We start from the raw sequence: 16,833 nt of genomic DNA, 5'->3' as shown, positions 1-16,833 counted from the left end.
GGGAGAGGAACAGGAGAGGAATAGCAGAGGAGGGGAACAGGAGAGGAAGAGCAGAGGAGAGGAACAGGAGAGGAAGAGCAGAGGAGGGGAACAGGAGAGGAAGAGCAGAGGAGGGGAACAGGAGAGGAAGAGCAGAGGAGGGGAGAAGAACAAGAGAGGAAGAGCAGAGGAGGGGAACAGGAGAGGAAGAGCAGAGGAGGGGAACAGGAGAGGAAGAGCAGAGGAGGGGAGAAGAACAAGAGAGGAAGAGCAGAGGAGGGGAACAGGAGAGGAAGAGCAGAGGAGGGGAACAGGAGAGGAAGAGCAGAGGAGAGGAGAGAAGAACAGAGAGGAGAGGAGAAGAGCAGAGGAGGGGAACAGGAGAGGAAGAGCAGAGGAGGAGAACAGGAGAGGAAGAGCAGAGGAGGAGAACAGGAGAGGAAGAGCAGAGGAGGGGAGAAGAACAAGAGAGGAAGAGGAGAGGAGGGGAACAGGAGAGGAGAGAAGAGCAGAGGAGGAGAACAGGAGAGGAAGAGCAGAGGAGAGGAGAGGAAGAACAGAGAGAGGAAGAGCAGAGGAGGGGAACAGGAGAGGAAGAGCAGAGGAGGGGAACAGGAGAGGAAGAGCAGAGGAGGGGAACAGGAGAGGAAGAGCAGAGGAGGGGAGAAGAACAGGAGAGGAAGAGGCAGAGGAAGGGAACAGGAGAGAGAGAGGAGGGAACAGGAGAGGAAGAGCAGAGAGAGGGAAAGAGCAGAGGAGAGGAACAGGAGAGGAAGAGCAGAGGAGGGGAACAGGAGAGGAAGAGCAGAGGAGGGGAAGAGCAGAGGAGGGGAACAGGAGAGGAAGAGCAGAGGAGGGGAACAGGAGAGGAAGAGCAGAGGAGGGGAAGAGCAGAGGAGGGGAACAGGAGAGGAAGAGCAGAGGAGGGGAACAGGAGAGGAAGAGCAAGGGAAAAGGAGAGATCTGGGCATGGGGGGCCCATCTAAGATTATCTTGTCCCGGGCCCAGGCAAGACTGTCAGCTGGCCTGAACATACCACTTGCACTACTTATACTACAAAATGGCATAGAAAAGTGTGCTGATTGGGGTGTACCTTAAACGCTCTTGTAAACTATCTTTTTTCTCATGCCTTATCGTGTTGCACGTTGTCAAGCACTCAGTTATTTAAAGTATACTATTTTGACCACAAGCGAAAATAAACGCGTTTGACGTATGCGACTATGGCTACTATTTTGAGACATTGTGTGAAAGGCACCTGGGTGGGCAGTCCGACAGGAAGCAGGGCTGTAGCAGATCTGGTGTTGGAGGGGATGAACTACACAGCTCATCTTCCAGGCGCTTGTGTGTGCTCACATCCTCACATAACTGACTGATTCTCTGGACTCCTGCCAAAGAATAATTTGGAAGAGTCATTTGCACTATGTCTATATATATAAATCCAACATGATCACACAGTAACCATTTACCGCTTAACGCCAAATAACTGACAAGCGCCAACCCCCATCAGACATTTGTGCATCAGTTCAAATATGTTTACCTTTTCCCTGTGGCTCTACAGTTGTAATAGCCTGGAAACCAGGAAGTAATTGCACTGCATTCACAATTATGAGTGCAAATCAAAAGTTGCATTTTTGCTCTAAAACTTAATTTTTTACTCCACTGACGGTTATGTTTTTGGTTGGGATTTGGGTAAGAAGGTAAAGTTAATAAAATATCATTCGTATTGACTATTACATAATTTACAAATACAATTAAAACTCACTTTTGGTGCCACCCTGTGGGCATTTCACTTCAACAATACATCCAGCTTTGGCCACTGGGGGCAGCGGTTACAATTTCGGTAACACAGACCGATTTCAGCAGCTGAATCTTTGGAGTCTTATTGCTAAATGGTAATCACTTTTGAATTTATTGGCAAACAAGTCTAAATGCATATGCATATAAGATCATGAATAATCAAAAAAAGTTTTTATGGAACAATTTATGGTTAGTTTGGAGAGGATTTTTTTTCACCACAGCATGGTGTCAAAAACAATAAGTTTACACTTATTGGAAGTTAAAAAGGAATGGTGTACATGCAGTTTTATCAGTGTTTTTTGTGTGTGTTTCCATGTGCTCTAGTTATAAGCTACTCAGTAAGTAACAATATGAAGTGCAATTGCTCAGTTGTTACCTGTGCCACAGGTGACTGCGCAGGGGGATATGACAGTGGACCATTTACCCTTAGCAACCCCCTCCACAGGCACAGTATGAGGAGAGTAGTACTGGTATGAAATGTCTGGGCTGGTGAGGTCTCCATACTCTGTGCCATATTTCCGGTATACCTTAAAAAACAGGGAAAAAAGGTTAATGCATTTGAAACTAGTAGGATTTATAAAAAAAAATTTTCACAGACAAGGAACACATGAAGGGTTTCTGCACACCTGTATGTGGATTTTGTCTGTGACTTGTCCAGAGATACTGAGCTCTTCAGTGAGAGGCAGGTGGTCAGGTGTGAGGTAGAGGCGATAGGTGATGAAGCTCCTCTCCAAAGGTGAGGGGTATGTGATGTTTAACGCTGGGCTTTCATCTCCAGCTACCACATACATATCGTTTAATAGCACAGCTGCAATAAAAAAGATAGAAATGAGTCATATTTAACTCATAAACTCTGATGCTTTTTTGGGCTGCCACCTGCAATTTTTCACAACTCAAATGTAACAGCTCACCATTCACACACACACTGTGGACTAAAGAAAATAAATAAAAAATTTCAGAAAACCCCACAAATAATAATAAAGAAATACAATTATTTATAAATAATATTGTATGTGTTGTGATAAACAGATGTTTTGTCCCAACTTTGTAAGTATGTAATTCTGGTTCAGTTCACTCTGTCTCACCTTGAAAAGTCTTATAGCAGCAAGTACTAGAACAAAATATTGTTTTCTCTATCACAGTCCATCACAATATATAGATCTGAAATGTAGGTGGCGCACTAACACATTTTAGCCCTCACTGATTTGCTCCTCCACAGACATCCAGTCTTTTTGTCAGTTTATGCACCACCCTCATCGTTTCTTTGACTATCTCGGCCTCAATCTAGGTATTAGAAAGCTGAGATCCTCATCTTTGCGATGGTATATCAAATTGTATCATCAATAGTCTGAAACTTTTATGATGATTTGTTTAGCATGCTTTTTCCTGTTGGATGGCATATTTTGTTCTGGACATCTAAGATATAACATTGGAATACTCACAGACAAGTACAAAATAGATAATGTTTTAGACAACTAAGGTAAAATCAAATATAATGTTTTTAGCTATTTGTGGCTTACAGTAGCACTAATTGATGTATAAAATAGACATATGAATTTGATGACTTACAGAAATCAGATTTAATTTTGTGATTCTTTTGAAAGTCTTTCAAACTGTGGTAAAGGGGCAACGAATTAAACTATACAGTCACATTCCTGAGAATAAGAGCTTTCATTTGATATGTGACTTGTCCATTTAAGTGCCATGTGAAAGACTTTTTTAGGGGGAACTAATTTGCGATGCAAATGATTTCAGGCCTTATTTTGTTAATTTGTAACATAAATGAAAAAGGGTTGGTATTATCTGAAAAGGTCAGATTCTAAGCTTTTAAACAATACCTCACATGCCTGATCTATCTATCTATATATTCTATATATAGAAATGAAAAAATAAAAGTTTCCTTGATATTTAGATATATACGAGGTAACTTTATTATAAAAACATACTGTACATTTCAGAACTCAAAACTTCCTCCCCAGAGTAAAAAGAGCATTTGTTGTTCCCACCTGTTTGAAACATAAATTTTTAAAAACTGTCTGTTTGTGATGTCACAAGACAGCTCAGTTTTATTTACACGCCCCACAACATGTGTCATCGCACCCTTGGCCCCGCCCACTGGCGTTCATTCCTTATCGTAAACAGAGAGTGAGAGAGACGGGCCTACTGTGACAAACTATTTCTGAACACCAAAATGGACCCATCTGGACTATTTTGAAGTTTTTGTGCATGCATTACACTGATGTCTTTGACCGTTGTCATGTTTATCGCACTTCTTTTAAAAGACGTGGTGTCAAGTTACAATTCAGAAACTGAGATGCCATTCAGTTTCATTCAGCTGTTCTGCGTCTTGCTGTTTATGCGACCAACTGCTATTTTTAATTGTTGGTGTATGTAAACAAGCACTAGCTGGACTTCTTTGACCATTGGATGTGTTTCTGGCGATCAGTGCCTCAGTGCACCAATGTGTGTGCGTCATGTTTCACTGTGCTATTGACAGTGTATGTGCGAATATCAGCGTGGACTGCCAGTCATAACACGATTCAAGCGTTGCCAAGGAACTGTTATTAAAGAAGAGTGGTGGAGTTAAAAACACTGCTAAACCGTGAGTAAACAGTTCCATTCAAGAATATTTAAAATGTCATGACTGTTTTATAGTTATGGTGCTGATGTGCTTGAGTAAACAGTTTAAAATATTTGGATGCAATGTGTTGGATGTGCGTTGTGTGTAAATCCTGAAATGTAGTTTTATAATGTTGTGGAGAGCTTGTTTATTCTCTTTCGATTGAGTTTCAAATATGTGTGCGTGGATCGCAGAGAGGAGCATGAGCCTCCACATGCTGTGAGTCTCCATGGTGTCTTGCACAGCGAGCCACGTGATACGATGTGCGGATTGACTGTCTCAGAAGCGGAGGCAACTGAGACTTGCCCTCCGCCACTGGGATTGAGGTGAGTAACCGTACCACCACCAGGACCTACTAAGTAGTGGGAATTCCAAATGGGAGAAAAGGAGGGGTGGGGGGGGGGGATAAACAAAAATAGAATTTCATGATCTCTTTAATGTTTTAACTGAAACAATTTTCACAATATAGCGCCCCACAGAGTTTACATTAATTTGCTCAATAGGAATATTGTACCCAGATACTCACCAAGATGTGTAAAAACTGGCTTCCTATTAATCACATGAACTCGAGAGGCGTTTATTGGAAGGGAGAGAAATGTGATGTACTCTTGAGAAGAAAACAGAATTGAAAAGGAGAGAGAATGAGGTGTTTGAATGTTTTTATGTGTATATTTGAGCAGACAACACATCAAATGTCAGATATGTGGAAAAGGATATGCATTACCTCTGGCCTCTCCACCTGAATAATTGTTTGATATGAATTGGCAGGTGGAGCCATTGCCCCCACAAAGCCCACACACATCCTCCACTTTCCCAGAATGCATTACTCCATCACAGCCAAAAAGCTAGTGTAGCACCACAGGCAAAAGAATATTAAAATACATGACATACCTATTGTATTATATGTAAGGAATAATTGACGACGGGCCGTTGAATTATTAGAAAAATAATGCACACCTGGGGTGGTAATGCGGTCACAACGTGAAGCGGAGTGGCCGTTACACCTCGGGTGTGCATTATTTTCTAATAATTCAACGCCCGGAGTCAATTATTCCGCTTATACTACAGTTACCACACCTCGAAACATTGTTCAGATGATGTGATTCTAGACGTTTGTCAAGTTTTTGTCATTAAAACGCTCTTGTATGTAGGACTAATTTCTTACGCATCTAATCCCATGCCTCCGTTGCTAATTCCAAAGCGTCATTTTAGAGTTAGTAACGGAGGTTTGAGCCACTGACAGCAGACTAATGCAGTTATTAGTGTAGTTATTAGAGAGACAGAGGTTGCAAAAATGAGACAGAAAATCATGTGCGTCATATTATTTAATTTATTTATTAATTCATACGTTATAATTCATTCGTTAATTCGAACGAATTTATTTATTAAAATTAAACTGCACGTTTCCATTGATGGTGAAGTCAGACATCGAAAATGGCAGATCAAGCGCATTGGGCTGACAGAATTCAAATCATCCAACGACGTATTGGGCTGCTGTGTCTGGTGACAAATCCTCTTGAAGTGGATTTGACGCTGTCACTTCTTGTTATGAATTGTATCCTATTTTCCGTTATTACAGTTGACTACGTGAAGTGATATGGAAATGTAATGCGGTCAAGACCTGCCTGGAACTACTTTAGCCGTGCGTTTCCCTGAAAATAATTGCACACCTTAGAACGTTCTCAACCAATCAGAATCAAGCATTCAACAGCCCTGTAGTATAAGAGGTGTTATTCAACTTTACATTTCTGTTGTGTACAATCCTTATACTTAAAGTGATAGTTCACCCAAAAATAAAAATGATCTCATCATTTACTCACCCTCATGCCATCCCAGATGTGTATGACTTTTTTTCTGCAGAGAATAAACCATATTTTAAAAAGAATATCTCAGCTCTGTTGGTCCATTCAATACAAGTGAATGGTGACCAAAACTTTGAAGCTCCAAAAGCACATAATGGCAGCATGAAAGTAATCCATTAGACTCTAGTGGTTAAATTCATGTCTTCAGAAAAGATATGACAGGTGTGAATGAGAAACTGTAATACTATACTAGTTTTACTATAAATCTCTGTAGATTTATAGTAAATAAATGTAGATAAATCTACAAGTAGGAGGTGATATGCACAAAGAATGCAAATGGCCAAGAAACAAAAGAAGAAGAATGTGGATGTGAAAGTGGAGATTTATACAAAAAAAAGACTTAAATATTGATCTGTTTCTCACTCACACCTATCATATCACTTCAGAGGACAAGAATTTATACACTGGAGTCATATGGATTACTTTTATGCTGCATGTTTGTGCTTTTTGGAGCTTCAAATTTCTGGCCACCATTCACTTGCATTGAATGGACCAACAGAGCTGAAATATTCTTCTAAAAATCTTTGTTTGTGTTCATCAGAAGAAAGAAAGTCATGCATATCAGGGATGGAATGAGGGTGAGTAAATGATGACAGAATTTCCATTTTTGGGGGAACTATCCCTTTAATAGGGATAGTTGCCTAACTGGACTTTTTCACCACAGGCTTCACTATGTAACAATACATCTTTTGAATTCCATGCTATTACAACAATGCAACCCACAAAATTACATGTTGTTGTCATCTATCGCCCCCCCAGGTCAGCTGACAAGCTTTCTTGAGGAATTGGATGTCCTGCTGTCCTCCTTGCCAGAGGATGGCAGGCCACTTGTGGTTCTTGGTGATTTCAACATACACCAAGACAAACCCCAGGCCATTGAACTGAATACTCTTCTGGCATCATTCGACTTGGAAAGACTACACACCACAGCAACTCACAGGTCGGGCAACCAGCTGGACCTCATTTTTACACGTAACTGTACCACCTCTAATATTCTTGTTACACCTTTACATGTCTCTGATCACTACTTTGTTCAATTCAACATTATTCTCCCATCCATTGTAAAACCGACCCCACCTTTGGTTTCCTTTCGCCGTAACCTCCGTTCCCTCTCACCCTCTCGCCTTTCCACTGATGTCTCTGCCTCTCTTCCCACAATAAATTTATTTTCCATGCTTGATGTAAACACTGCCACAGACACACTTAGCTCTACTTTAGCAACCTGTCTAGACAACATCTGTCCTCTCTCCTCTAGACCAGCACGGACTACATCACCCAGCCCCTGGCTGTCTGACGTCCTTCGTGAACATCGGACTGATCTCAGGGCAGCTGAGAGGAGATGGCGGAAATCTAAAGATCCAGCTGATCTAGGTAAATATCAGCTTCTGCTTGCAACTTTTTCAAATAACGTTAAAACTGCAAAAACTTCATATTACCAGACCAAGATCAACAGCACCACAAACACTCGTAGCTTGTTTAGAACATTTAACACACTTCTCTGCCCTCCCCCTCCACCACCTGACACATCACTGACAGCAGATATATTCGCCACATTTTTTACTGATAAGGTTACAGCCATCAGCAATACATTCACAGCACCACACCCTGTCAAACACCTGGCTCCTGCATGCAACCCTTCTTTCCCTATGTTCTTTCCTTTAACTAACACTGAGGTCTCTAAACTCCTCCTCTCCAACCACCCCACAACCTGTTCCCTTGACCCCATTCCATCACACCTTTTCCAGGCCATCTCTGCGTCCATCCTACTGGCAGTTAAACACATAATTAACACATCCCTTCTTGCAGGCACTTTTCCCACAACATTTAAGCAGGCTCGAGTAACCCCACTGCTGAAAAAACCTGCACTTAACCCCACACAGATAGAACACTACAGACCAGTCTCTCTCATCCCATTCATGGCAAAAACACTTGAAAGGGCAGTTTTCAATCAGATCTCCACCTATCTCTCACAGAACAAGCTGCTGGATGAAAATCAGTCAGGCTTCAAAAGTGGACACTCCACTGAGACTGCCCTGCTGTCTGTCATCGAGTCGCTGAGACAGGCGAAAGCTGAATCCAGATCATCCGTTCTGATTCTGCTGGACCTTTCTGCTGCCTTTGACACAGTCAACCATCAGATCCTACTCTCCACCCTCTCTAAACTGGGTATCACTGGAACTGTGCTTGACTGGTTCAACTCTTATCTCTCAGAAAGGTCCTTTGAGGTAGCATGGAGAGGGGAAGTATCCAAGCCACAACAGTTACTTACTGGGGTACCTCAGGGATCAGTGCTTGGGCCACTTCTCTTCTCCATATACACAACATCACTGGGACCCATCATTCAGTCACATGGTTTCTCTTACCACTGCCATGCTGATGACACGCAACTCTACTTGTCTTTCCAGCCCAACGACACCACAGTGACCGCTCGAATCGCTGCCTGTCTGGCAGACATCTCAGCCTGGATGAAGGAACACCACCTTCAACTCAACCCTGCCAAGACCGAACTCCTTGTCTTTCCAGCCAACCCGGCTGTTGAACACAACATCACCGTGCAGCTGGGTCCAACTACAGTTTCGCCTTCCAAAACGGTCAGAAATCTAGGGGTAACCATAGATGATGAGCTAAATTTCACAGACCACATTTCAAAAACTGCAAGATCATGTAGATTTACACTCTACAATATCAGGAAGATAAGACCCTTCCTCTCTGTACATGCCACACAACTGCTCGTTCAGTCCCTTGTCATAACTAGACTGGACTACTGTAACGCTCTCATTGCAGGCCTTCCTCCATGTGCTATTAGACCCCTGCAAATGATCCAGAATGCAGCAGCACATCTGGTCTTTAATGAACCTAAGAGAGCACATGTTACACCACTCTTTGTCTCTCTCCACTGGCTGCCGGTTCATGCACGTATTAAATTCAAGGCCCTGATGCTGGCATATAAAACAGTCACTGGGTCTGCTCCAACATACCTAAAAACATTTATGCAGAGCTACGTTCCCACCAGAATCCTGCGGTCGGCTAAGGAACGTCGCCTTGTCGTGCCAAAACAAAGACGCACCAAAACACTTTCCCGGACTTTCAGTTTCATCATACCACGGTGGTGGAATGACCTTCCCAACTCAATCCGGGAAGCTAACTCACTCTCTATCTTCAAAAAACGGCTAAAAACACATCTTTTCCAAAAGCACTTAACCGGTCACTAAAAAAAAAAAAAAAATTATTTACATTTCTTGTTGCACTTAAATCTGTTTTGTATACTATTCTGATGATAGTGAAACTTTGTAATATGGCACTTTTTTGTACCACTGTCTCCCTAAGATGATTCGCTGATGTTCTTCCTCATTTGTAAGTCGCTTTGGATAAAAGCGTCTGCCAAATGAATAAATGTAAATGTAAATGTAATAGGTGGTGCTATGACTGTTAAAGTACAGATGTGGTGTTACCTGGCACTTCCCACCCAGACAAGCAGAAATAGAGCCTTGTGGTGCAGAATTATCAGCTTCGCACCGTGTCCCATCAATGAACTGAGACCCACGACTCACCATGAAGTCCTGCTCACGTGAGCGACACATCAGTTTACATTGAGTGTCACCTAAAACAGAGAGAAAGAGAAAAAGCTAGATACGACAACAGAGAAAAACAAATTAAACAAGTGAAACTAACAGAAATGAATAGAATCCTAATAATTTGCTTTTGCATCTTCAATGTGATGTTACCATAGAACAGCATCATAAAATTGCCTTGATTACCAAGACTGTCCTCCTGGACAAAGCGTAAATTATGAAGGGCTTTGAGGGGTCTGACCCGCAAAGGTCTTAAAAGCTCCAGCAAGGTTTTCAAATGTTTCAGTAACCACAAGCTAATTGTTTACCTAGTGGTAAATAGACACTCAAACAGAATTCACTTATGGCAGAGAAGGTCAACATGGCAACAGTAGACTGCTCTAGCTCTTTTGTTAGGATCATTATCAGACCATACATTGAAAAACGGTACATAAACGGTCTAGCAGTGCAAACAATGGTGTTACCTTGAAAGCTTTTTCCCTGAAAAGTTTCAATAGAAATTTCTTTTAAAAAGGTCAACCAAGTCCAGGTTACTCCAGGTACAGTATGCCAATCAGTGACTTTCAGGGAGGACTTTCAGTAACCTGGGTGTAGTGCCTCGCTCAAGTGCAAAATTGTGAGAGCTCATGCTTGCTCCTTATGAGGATCAAACCTTCTGATTACACACCCTGAGCTTCAACCACTGCACTAGACCACCATCATGCACCATGGATATCAGGGTTTTTGTAATGCATGTATTAGACATAATCTGCACCAGTTATTATAGTTAACAAAACTAAAAAAAAAAACATTTTCGTTAACCAAAATAAAAACTGACATGTTTGGAATGTTATTTTCATAACCCCAAAACTAAATATAAATATATATATATATATGTATATATAGTTATGTATAGTTATATATATAACTATGTAAAATAACCCTGTTCTGCACTTAAGTCACTTTTGTATTTTCAGCTCTCCTGTGGTTACCTGAGCTGTAGCTGACAGCAGGGATCCAGGTGTAGACTGAGCTGGAGTCTGTAGACACTGACAGAGGCTGCTGGTCTGTAGCTGAACACTGCTGAGCCATAAACTCCAGCTGAGTCTTCTCACATGGCTGTAACAGAGAAGAACAATATCAGATCTAGAAGTTCATGCACATTGTTTGGGAGGGAAGTATTGACATTTTTTTCTTAAGGGGCCATACACTACACTTTCTTTCCACTATCATTATACCATTAATATAATTATAATATATATAAAATATAGGAAGTATTTAAATGGGTCATGACATGCCTTTTTTGCTGTTGTTGTTGTTATTTTAATTTTCCTTAAGGTTCACTTATAATAATAATAATAATAATAATAATAACGTTTTTCACAAAAAATAGTCATATATTTGTAAATCGTGATAATTTTCCACCCTCATTCTGATCCTCTGTCAGAAACGCTGGGTTTTAGTGCTGCTTCTCCTTTAAGAATTGGCAGTAAACACCCACTGTTCTGATTGGCTCTCTGCTCTTGACTGACCTGCTCTCTACTTGCCATCTCACTGCTCACCACTACTGGCGATAAAGAAGTGATAAGGTAAAGTAGGCCTTGATGTGTTCATGTGGTCAGATGCAGAGAGTAGAGAGCGAGTTGTTTTGGTAGCTTGGTTTCAACAAATGCTCTTTGAAATAATGCAAATTGAAATAATAAATGCTATTTAGCACTCAACAAAAAACACTGCACACATATATAACTGCAGCCACATGTACAATATATGGATGGTGCAATCTTTCATTTGTTTAAGATGACCTGTACAGACCCAGTGTAAACATGCCTGGTGGCTACTACCTGTCCATTACAAATTTCAGCTTCTGTGTCTTGTCCTTTACAAATGATACCACCAAAGGCTGGCCTGAAATGTACAGAAACATCACTTTGAACACATACATGTAGATTATTATTACATAAAATCCCTAATTTCTGTGCAAAATCATCAATATATAATTGTGTTCAGGTAAAAAAAATTAACACTTGCTGGATTTAAAAAAAATTGTCATACTAGATACTCTTGATACATTAGCACATATTGTATTTCACAGCACATTCTACATTTTTGTGTGCTACATGTTATGCAACAGGGTCAGAAATGAACCAGGGCTTGGGGTAAAAGTGCCACAAAAAGTGTGTATGTATAAATGGGGTAAGAAAATTCCCCTAAATATCAAAATATCAATGCAAGAGGAGAAATATATTTTATATGTAGTCTGAGTAGTCCCTGTGTTAGTGCTGGTTTGGTGCTGGTATAGCTGGTGGCCCATCATAGCCATGCTTTTCCCCAGTAAAGCCTAGCTGGTGAAGCGGGTTGAACAGTATGGTCTATCACCAGCACATTAGCATCCCATGCTGGGGAAACAAAACACAACATACACTGGTGACCAGCAATACTGGTCTTTTAAGCAGGGGTGTCATTTGCACCTGGGGTTGTTGCACTGCCTCTTGCGGTAAGTGATTCCTCCACCACATGTTCGTGAGCAGGAAGAGAATTCAGACCATGAAGACCAGGAACCGTGAACCACCACTGAGGAACCCAGTTTAGAAGGAGATACACACCGACCCTTTAAACACCACTTTAGTAACACAGAAAAGGAGGCGATTCAGTTTAATTGGTCACAAAATAAGAATTTTTCATGGTCTGAATTGCATAAAACTGAAGTATAGGCGTCACAAGAATGTTTGACCATTTTACAGAAATTCTGTAGTCCAAATGAAAGGATTGTATTATAAAAAAGTGTAAAACAACAGAAATGCGCATCATGAATGTCAGTCTCAAAATATTCTATAATGCTGAATGCACTGTATTATAATATATATATATATATACAATACAGGGTCTGGGTTGGGAGGGATACTTTTTAAATGTATTCCACTACAGATAACAGAATACATTCTTTAAAATGTAATTTGTAATGTATTCCGGTAGATTACTCAAAGTCAGTAATGTAATCTAAATACTTTGGATTACTTCTTCAGCACTGGCAGATTTTTTCACTTGTTTTGACTATAAAAACTATGTCAGTACAGTATGACAAATTAAAAATACATTCTCAGAAAAACCTAAATATCTCATGCAGCGGTGTTTCTAAAATAAGATAAATCAAATTGATCTTGTTTTAAGGATTTTTCAAATCAATTAAATTGTAACTGTAGTGGAATACTAATATTTTGTATTTTAAATACGATTTCCATTACATGTATTCCGTAACTCTACAGTATATAAACAATGCAAAATGTAAAATAAACTTAAACTTGGTTAAAATCTATATTTTTTCTAATAATCTACATATTTCATCATATATAAATACAGATCTATCACCTGACTGGGCCCACATTCCGTCCCATCCAAAAGAGGAACAAGGAGACGAGTACAAGAACTGCGGTCACGTGGGTTGATATGACAGGACAGAACACGACAAGTTGCCTTGATGACAATAAAGAGAAAACAGCATCACATTTATATACCATATGAAATTAATATTGGACCTTTGAGGCTTTTAGTCCATGTCTTGTATTTTTAAAGGAATAGTTCAGCTAAAAATGAAAATTCGATTATTTACTCACCCTTATGCCATCCTAGATGATAATGAATTTCTTGCTTTTGCTGAACACAAGAAAATCATTTTTAGAAGAATATTTCAGCTCTGTTGGTCCTCACAATACAAGTGAATGTTGTCCAGATATTTGAAGCTCCAAAAAGCACATAAATGCAGTGTAAAAGCAGTCCAAATGACTTCAGAAGTGATATGATAGGTGTGGGTGAGAAACAGATCAATATATAAGTCCTTTTTTACTATAAATCTACACTTTCACCAGCCATTCTATGCACGTTCACAAGAAGGCAGAGTTCTTCTTCTTCTGTTTTTTAGCGATTCACATTCTTTGTGTATATCACCACCAACTATTCAAGGAGGTGAAGGAAAAAGGGATGGTTAAAGCAAAGATAATGAATAAATAAATCATATTTGCACAACAGCCCAGTTGGTGGCAATATGCATGAAGAATTCTCATGAACGTGCATAGAAGAGCTGTTTGAAAGAAGATTTATAGAAAAAAAGGAATTAATTATTGATCAGTTTCTCACTCACACCTATCATATTGCTTCTGAAGACATGGATTTAACATCTGGAGTCATATGGACTATTTTTATGCTGCCTTTATGTGCTTTATGGTGCTTCAAAGTTCTGTCTACCATTCACTTGCATTGTATGGACCTACAGAGCTGAAATATTCTTCTAAAAATCTTTGTGTTCAGCAGAAGAAAGCTAATTATAAAAAAAATATAAAAAGCTTTCCAGAATAATTCCTCTATACCTCACACACAAAAAAATAAAAAATCTTGAAAATCTAGGCAACATATTTATTGACAAAGTTGCAAGTAATGACAATAGAACTTAGTAAGAGTAGCACCATATTTAATTTTGACAGGAATGTCTGGACTGTGAGGCAGACTACAGTCTCATCAATGAGTTGTTCTGTTGTGCACCTTGATGATGATGGCTAAGCTGACTGAACATTTAAAATACTCCTTTCTAAACACTTTTGATTAGACAGTTGTGAAAATGTAATCTGATCTAGTAACTTTACACATTAGGTGCATGCTGTTGAGTATCAAGTCCATTCCTCACAGCCTTGTTTTTGTTCATGTAAAATTCAATAAGACATCTAGCCTGAATAATGTCTATAAATGATGATAGTATTAACCATTAACCCATTAAACATGACAGTTAGCAAAACATGTAATTCCAGATACTTGCTTTGACAATTAATGCTAATAATACATTACTTGATATTTACTTATTAATTTATAATGATGGTAATTTTACTCACCATATCACCATTAGTGAACGAGCAAGCAGTAGCTGAATTGCCAAATGCAATACGGCATTGATCATCCACTCCATAGTAGAGACCAGGCCTCATATCCGACACAGTACCATCTAGCACAGGCACATCCTTCACACACTCCGCCTTACCTGCACTAAACAACAGTCAATGAACAGACTTAACCATACAGTCAGGGCCGTAGCTAGTGGGGTGAAAGGTGGTAATGATTCTAGGGGCCCACAGGTCCCTACATACAATCATGTGATGATGAATATCAACATGATGAAGAATAGATGAAATAAGAAAACACTTGGACAGGAAAAGAATATGTGGGAAAGAAGTTGGACACAAACTTAATAAAATAGGTAAAATGGAATAATATATAATGCTTATATATATTTATCTAGAAATAAACATGGAATAAATCCCAAAAACTAGTTTAGTAAAAAAATGAAACAGTACAGAACAGTGGCATTGATATTTAGTCAATTAATTGTAATCACTGGCTATGTTTGGAGTGGAATACTAGCATACTGCTTACTGCACTGTATATTCTGGTTACTTTTTAAAAATGTGTTGGGAAGAGCGTGCGATATGCAACAACAAACATTTCAAAAAGTAGTATGCTAGTTTTATTTCTTACTAAACCTCAATATTGCATGCTTACATTTGTGTGTAGCATCCAATAATAATCTCAGAAATAAAAATGCATTATTTCTATCAAATAATGAGTCACAGGGCGGTACTATCATGTAATCTTTGGGGGGCATATCAGTCTTTATTTCTTTGTCGGACTGGAGGGTGCTCCTCCTTGAAAATTCCGCTTAGGTTGGTCCCCCTTGATTGTGTTTCATCATTGGTCTGGGAGGCCAGGAATTTTCACGGGGAGCACAAGGAAAATCTAGGGGGGCAATGTCCCCCCAGCCCCCTCCCTAGACCCATTCATGGTCACAAAATAGTTTAAAAGGAGATTCAAAATGAACTGATTGCTTACAACAACAACAACAACAACAACAAGTAGTAAGAGCTATGCATGCTATGCTATTCCAAACATAGCTGTTGATTTTGTGATTTAGTAACCTGATACCTGAAGAAGGTGTGGAACTGATCCCTGCTGCACTGAGACCAGGTGAGATCTACACTGTTATAACCTCCATCAGATGCCATCATAAACCCACTAGAGCGGCACGTGTTATCTATTCCATCATGATTTATGCCAAAACTGGAGAAAAAGTAAGGCAAAATCTGGTTTACAATTATGCAACCTGATTAAACTGAAGAGGTGAGATATGCTAGAGCAATTGAACTTTATTATTACTATCGGCTTACCTATGGCCAATCTCATGTGCGATGGTGATGCCGAGATCAAAACCTGTGTCCTCTGTAATTACACAATTCCATTGGGTGGAACAAACTCTGCCCAACTGAGTTACACCTCTCACAAGCTTATTCCCATTGGGTAACACCAGATCAAACCTTAGTGATGTCAAAAGAAGATACTAATTAAAGTATAAAATAATAAATGAAAGTAATGCAAATAGACTGTTATTGCAGAAATGCTGTATTAATACTATACTACAAACTTACACAATAAAGACTTATAATTGTGCTGTTAAGCTATTACCACACCTGGTAATATACACCAGCAGATCTGCATGTAAAGGGTCAGTGTCAGCACCAGGGTTGACCTTTTGACCCCACTCGCACACACTTTTTAGAGAAGAGGTGATGTTTTCTGAGATCTGGATCTCTGGCTGTGGTTAAAAACAAAAGGCCTTTTACACACTTTATTGTCCTACTTGATTACTATAGTGCTGTTGGTGCTGGTGTATGAGACAGTATCATATCAAACAATTTGTTTGTTACCTCTGGTTCTGTGAGAATGATCATGCGAACCAAATGGACTCTTATATTTGCCCCAAGGGTGACATCTCTCAAAAGCTCAGAGGCCTGCAAGTGCAGAAGACAGAGTGTTGTAAAGCCCCAAGTAAAATCTAGCACACAAATGGCTGATCATACTGTATATAATGGGGTCCAAAAGTCCACATTAAAAAACAGGGTTCAAAAGTCTATTTAAACCTGATAATAAACAAGTTTTAGTATTTTTTTAAATTTGAATCAAAGTAAGGGTATTACGTGAAATTAATCAG

General features: G+C 39.7%; 1 protein-coding gene across 1 annotated transcript in view; it reads right to left on the bottom strand.

Moving 5' to 3' along the window:
• The window catches only part of adamts13 (ADAM metallopeptidase with thrombospondin type 1 motif, 13), a 33,404-nt gene that overhangs the window by 11,439 nt on the left and 5,132 nt on the right, over nt 1-16,833 (bottom strand). The window contains exons 6-20 of the mRNA XM_052108893.1: nt 16,550-16,633; nt 16,313-16,437; nt 16,013-16,159; nt 15,771-15,905; nt 14,687-14,837; nt 13,176-13,280; nt 12,278-12,429; nt 11,651-11,714; nt 10,802-10,928; nt 9,711-9,859; nt 5,121-5,241; nt 4,923-5,003; nt 2,403-2,584; nt 2,153-2,303; nt 1,235-1,364 (exon numbers count right to left, since the gene is read on the bottom strand). Of these exons, the coding sequence (XP_051964853.1) occupies nt 1,235-1,364; nt 2,153-2,303; nt 2,403-2,584; nt 4,923-5,003; nt 5,121-5,241; nt 9,711-9,859; nt 10,802-10,928; nt 11,651-11,714; nt 12,278-12,429; nt 13,176-13,280; nt 14,687-14,837; nt 15,771-15,905; nt 16,013-16,159; nt 16,313-16,437; nt 16,550-16,633 (1,904 nt within the window). The remainder of the gene's footprint in view (nt 1-1,234; nt 1,365-2,152; nt 2,304-2,402; nt 2,585-4,922; nt 5,004-5,120; nt 5,242-9,710; nt 9,860-10,801; nt 10,929-11,650; nt 11,715-12,277; nt 12,430-13,175; nt 13,281-14,686; nt 14,838-15,770; nt 15,906-16,012; nt 16,160-16,312; nt 16,438-16,549; nt 16,634-16,833) is intronic.

Source organism: Xyrauchen texanus, chromosome 37 (assembly GCF_025860055.1).
Source record: "Xyrauchen texanus isolate HMW12.3.18 chromosome 37, RBS_HiC_50CHRs, whole genome shotgun sequence".
NCBI classification, from domain to species: Eukaryota; Metazoa; Chordata; class Actinopteri; order Cypriniformes; family Catostomidae; genus Xyrauchen; species Xyrauchen texanus.
Note: the sequence above shows the minus strand (reverse complement) of the source record. Positions and strands in the feature narration are given on the sequence as shown.